General features: G+C 41.2%; 1 protein-coding gene across 1 annotated transcript; it reads left to right on the top strand.

The window, feature by feature from the left end:
• Window positions 1–262: 262 nt before the first annotated feature.
• H2AZ1 (H2A.Z variant histone 1) lies at window positions 263–4,507 on the top strand. Its single transcript, XM_083367860.1, has 5 exons — window positions 263–462; window positions 1,090–1,167; window positions 1,364–1,477; window positions 2,717–2,846; window positions 3,100–4,507. Exons 1-5 carry the CDS (start codon window positions 460–462, stop codon window positions 3,159–3,161), a joined length of 387 nt encoding a protein of 128 aa, XP_083223986.1. The 5' UTR covers window positions 263–459; the 3' UTR covers window positions 3,162–4,507.
• The last annotated feature ends 746 nt before the right edge of the window (window positions 4,508–5,253 follow it).

The raw sequence follows: 5,253 nt of genomic DNA on the forward strand, positions 1-5,253 counted from the left end.
CCAAGGTCCCTTCCAATTCTGTTATTCGAGGTCCGGGTAAAAACCAAGGCGACTTGCCACGCTGCTTATCCACTCTAGCTGAGAGATCTAGCAGCGAGCGACTGGAAAAGAGGCGGAGCTCGCAAGCAGCGATTCCGCACGAGTTTCTCCGAACAGTTTTAACAGTCCGTGGGGTTTTTTGTTTTTTGTGTCTCACTTCCTATTGGTCGACGGAGAGCGCAGGACGCATCGCCCCTTTGTGACGATTGGCTGGGCTTGCCAGCTCGGATTCCCGGATGTTGAGACGTTACAGACGGGTATAAAGGGCCGGGAGAAGGCGGGAGAGGGTGCAGTTTTGAACTGGCGCCGTCGCAGAATAGCAGCGGCTAACAATCGAAATACCGAGTAGCCGTCTTCTTTGATTGGCCCTAAACGATTCCCTTCGTTTCTCCTCCCGCTGGTGGACAGGCCTCATTTAAAATGGTAAGGTAGCCGTACGGCTAAGGTAGAATTGGGAAGCGCGGGGCGGGGGCGCCCGGCTGAACTCGCGGATTCTTCTCCCTCAAGGGGCCCTTCGGAAGCGAGACAGCCGTATCGTACTCCCCACAGAGTTCGGGTTTGAAAAAAAATTGGGGAAATGAGGAAAAAAAAACCGGGCGCGGTCATGCCCGAACGCTACTGCGGTGGTCGAGCGTTTTATAGTTCTTGAAGCGCATGCGCTATCGTACTGTCTAGGAACGGTGGTGAAGCGCGTGCGCGGCGGATCTTTCAGCGGAGGGTGGGGACGTCGAACGTGATTTGGCTCAACGCGCATGTCTTGTCTGCGCGCTTCCGAGGCTCTGGATCAGGGGTCTTCAAACTTGGCCCTTTTGTGACTTGTGGACTTCAACTCCCAGAATTCCTCAGCCAGCCATGCTGGCTGAGGAATTCTGGGAGTTGAAGTCCACAAGTCACAAAAGGGCCAAGTTTGAAGACCCCTGCTCTAGATCTAAATTCTGCGGAACAGCCGCGGCCGAGGGGGAAAGAATATGTGGCGTTAGTAGGCACTAAACGTTTCACGGTGTAAGTGATTTCCTTTCCTTCCACCCGACTCTCCCCAAATGGCTATAGGCTGGAGGAAAAGCTGGGAAGGACTCCGGAAAGACGAAAACCAAGACGGTATCTCGTTCACAAAGAGCCGGTTTACAGGTGGGTAGGCACGTAGGAGTTTTAGGATAACCGTCTTACAGAGTCGATACATTTTGCGTTTTCCGGAAAGAAATATTAAATATTAAAATATTCCTTAATTCTTTTAAGAATTTAAATAGCTCGCGATTTTTTTAAAAAAAAAACAAGACTTGAAACAAGTATTTAGGTGCTGAGTTTTTTTTTCCTTTGTGTACAGTTTCCTGTTGGTCGTATTCACCGACACCTGAAATCGAGGACAACAAGTCATGGACGTGTGGGTGCTACAGCTGCTGTGTATAGTGCTGCTATCTTAGAGTACCTCACAGCTGAGGTGAGAGCTTGGTTAGGGTAAAAGCATTTTGCGTTATAGGACTTATGGGATGTAATTGTATTTTATCTTTACAGTAGCAGTATTAGATTTCTTTTTCTGTTCCAAAAGACAGGCTATAGTTATCCTAGAGTTGCATAGAAACAAGTGGATGCAAATAAAAACAAATATTGTTTCAAAAGTCCCTAAGCACTTTTCTCTTAAGCATAGCTGATATATCTTGAGGTTATAAAGGAAGAAATTCAGTTGGGGGTGGGGGGAAACATCCAAATTGAAATGCAAAAGGGAACTGAAAAACACAATATAGTATGTGGCCTTCCAAAGTATGGAGCAATAATTGAGCATAAACTGTTGATGTTGGCTATTAAAAACTTAGGCAGAAGTAGTTTGCCTACCAATTTACAAACAAATTGAGATAGAGCAAGCACTAGATTACGAACTTGTATGTAGTTATGATATTGGCTAACCGTTTGCCAGCGCAAAAAAACTTAACTATAGGGTGTGCATGAAATGTTTTTCAAATCTAGAACCTTACATTTTGGATTTCTCCCAAATTGTTCAAGATCAGACACAGTCTGCAGAACCAAAACCTTAAATCTTATTCAAAGCTTTAGATTTAAAAAAAAAAAGATGACAGCTCTACTGTCCTTAGCCATTCCCACTTGTTTTGTTCTGCAATCACTACATTGGCTTTTTCCATTCTTCACTACCCCAAATCACTTGTCCAAAGCAAAGCAGCCGTGGTTGGTTTGTGTGTGTGTGTGTGTGTGTACACATAGAACAAAACACCCCAAACATATTTTTCAATGAGGCACTTGCTACCTCAAAATCACTGTTCCATAGGATGTTCTCACATTCTTATAATGCTATGCAGTAGGCTGATTGCCTTATGGCATTACATACCTCAAGGGGAATGTGCCACTCTCCAAATTCCTTTCCAGCATTTCTGATATGCTCCAGGACGATGGCTTATCAGACGTCATTTGTGGGGACCAGCTTCCTTAACCCCTCTAGGTCAGGGGTTTCAAACTGCCAGCCCACGGACTGGATGCATCATACAGAAGTGGTGCCCACCCCATTGCCAGCAATGGCAAAATCGTCCCGATACATTGTGCAACATCACATGACATCGCAGGTTTGACGTGTCTGCTCTAGGTCATTGAATCCTCAATAAGACATGGTTATTTGGTATTTTAAATGGGAAGCTTTGCATTTAACAGTTTGTCTTGGTTTTATCTCTAGGTTCTTGAGCTGGCAGGGAATGCATCTAAAGATTTGAAGGTAAAGCGAATTACTCCTCGTCATTTGCAGCTTGCAATAAGAGGTGATGAAGAACTGGATTCATTAATCAAAGCAACAATTGCTGGTGGAGGTATGTGCTGATTTTACTATTTTGTGGCATCTAGTTGATGATGCTTTAACCTAGGGGTGTCAACCTGCCGGCCCATGGGCCAGATGTGTCACACGGAAGCCTCACCCACCCCATTGCCGGCAATGGCAAAACCGTCCCAATAACTTTGCGTGACGCCACATGATGTCATGAGTGACATTTCTGCTTTAACCTAATGATTCTGTGCTTCTGTTACTTGACTGATGAAAAAATCTTTTCCTTTTTTTTCTTTCAGGTGTAATTCCACATATTCATAAATCTCTCATTGGAAAAAAAGGTCAACAAAAAACAGTGTGAAGGATTACATATCAGAACTTTCAAAAAGCTATGTTGTCCATTGTTAGTGGATTTCCAGTGGACTTCATCTGTGAAATACAATTTTGCCTTTTTTTAATGAAGATGGAGCCCATCAAGCTTCTAACCAAAATTCTGCATTGAAGTCTTAATCTTATTTAAGTGTTACATGGCTTCAGAGAAGCTATTGTCTGTAGTGGTTCTTGACTGTTTTAGATATGTTGGATTTTAATGGGATTGTTGACATTGTTGCTAATCTGTAATTTTAATACATTGAGTATTCAATTATACTATGAAATTTAGGACAGATTTGGACATCAGCATTGCTAATTAAATGAAATTATAAAAAAAACTTGAATTATAAAGCTTTGATGTCAATCTCTTGTAGTTAAGAACAAAAGGTTCCAAAAGAGAAACAAAAACAGCATTGTTTGTCTTTGTACAGAACTTTAAATCTGGTAAAGGAGCTAAATGAATGGATTGCTTTAAGGCAGTATGTTTGAACCATTTTTAAGTTGCTGAAAATATGTATGATTAGTTAGGTCAAATTCTTGAAAAGCGCTTTAGAGAGTAAGCTATGTATTTATATTGTTTGTTCCCCATTTCACAGAAACTGCTGATCTTAGTACTAATGTGCATGCACTATGCTAGCACATATAATTAAAACCCTAGCAAAACTGTTCCATGACCAATCACTGCCAAAGGAATTGCATTAAGCCATATGACTTATGGTTTCGGTTTAATGTGTAAAGCTAAGCATTGTGACTTGCATGCCACATCTGACCTGGGTACTGTCCATGCTGTGCCTTGTTCTAATGTTTAAAACTAATCTTCAGTACTTGTAGCTGTGTTGCTTCAGCTACCAGCTGAAATAAGCATTGTTTAGATGAGTCCATCCAGTTCCCAAACTAATATGCTAAAATTGAAATCTCCAATTGTACTTAATGGATATACTTGGTATATAATCCCTTCACTCACCTAAAAATACATGCCTTAGAATGTTGTATAATTTTTAAAAAACTGGCATTTCGTTACTTGTATCCTGAGTTTCCTGGGAAGAAGGGCTATATTACTTGAATTACTATATTTCTGCCTTGTCAACCCTTTGTCATATAATAGTTTTATCATTTGTTTACAGAAAAATGTACATTCTAAGTTTATTAAATTAAAACCAAATCATAAATATTTCTATAGATTTTCAATTAGTTTAGATTTAGTTGTTGCTAACAGATTTTTAACCATTATGGTTGTATTGACCCCCAGTTAAGTTTGAAATATAAAACAGGTATTACTTTACTTACCTGGTCTAGTGGGAATCTATAATGTACAAATAAAGTTACTGAAAAATACTTTTAATTGTGATGCTTACTTGATAAAGAAGCAAGTGGCTTTGATTTCAGCATACAGTACTGTAATGTGGGAAAGTACTGAGTTGCATGAAGTGAGCCAATAGGTCTTGCAGTTCTAAACATGGCTTGTTAATGCCAACTGCCTTGCCAAGAAAAAGTAAAGTACATTATCAGCTGTCTTAATTCTGTCTTTGTGGGATGGGAGTTAGTCAAAATGGTCCTTAATATTTACTAATTTGATGAAGTTGTCTACGATTCCTGAAACATGAATTAATAAACTGCTTGAGGTGTCAGTAAAATTGCTTTTTACTGTCAAAGCTGCTATCTTGTTTCAAGCATCTGGAAGAGTTTTGGAGATGCTTATAGGGAGCTGAAAAATAAAGTTTGGGTAGTACCCATCTTAATACTGCTACCGTAGTAAAGCCAAATTCAAGGCAGCTTGCAAATACCTCAAGAGCAAAATGAATTGTAAAAATGACAGTCTGTTAATCTCTTACCGAGAATTAACAATAAGCAAAAGACTGAATAGGAATTGAACCGTTGAAACCTTTTAAAAGTAGCTTTGGTTAAAGCTCCGCAGAGGCCTGTCAAACGGAGCAGGCCTGACCGGTGGTAGGCTGTAGCTACGTGGACGCTCGCGCGCTGCCCGCCACCGGCTCTGCGTGAAACCGACCGAGCAGCGCGCAGAACCGGCATTTTTAATCCCCGGCGCGTGCGCAGAGACAGCTCCGCTACCGGCTGCAGAA

This window comes from Vipera ursinii (genome assembly GCF_947247035.1).
Source record: "Vipera ursinii genome assembly, chromosome: 7".
Classification (NCBI taxonomy): Eukaryota; Metazoa; Chordata; class Lepidosauria; order Squamata; family Viperidae; genus Vipera; species Vipera ursinii.

Bases quoted from the DNA above. Each gene is read 5' to 3' on its own strand.
- H2AZ1 (XM_083367860.1), top strand. The intron at 1,168-1,363 runs GTGGGTAGGCAC...CTTTGTGTACAG, and splicing joins CACAAAGAGCCGGTTTACAG to TTTCCTGTTGGTCGTATTCA. The intron at 1,478-2,716 runs GTGAGAGCTTGG...TTTTATCTCTAG, and splicing joins TAGAGTACCTCACAGCTGAG to GTTCTTGAGCTGGCAGGGAA.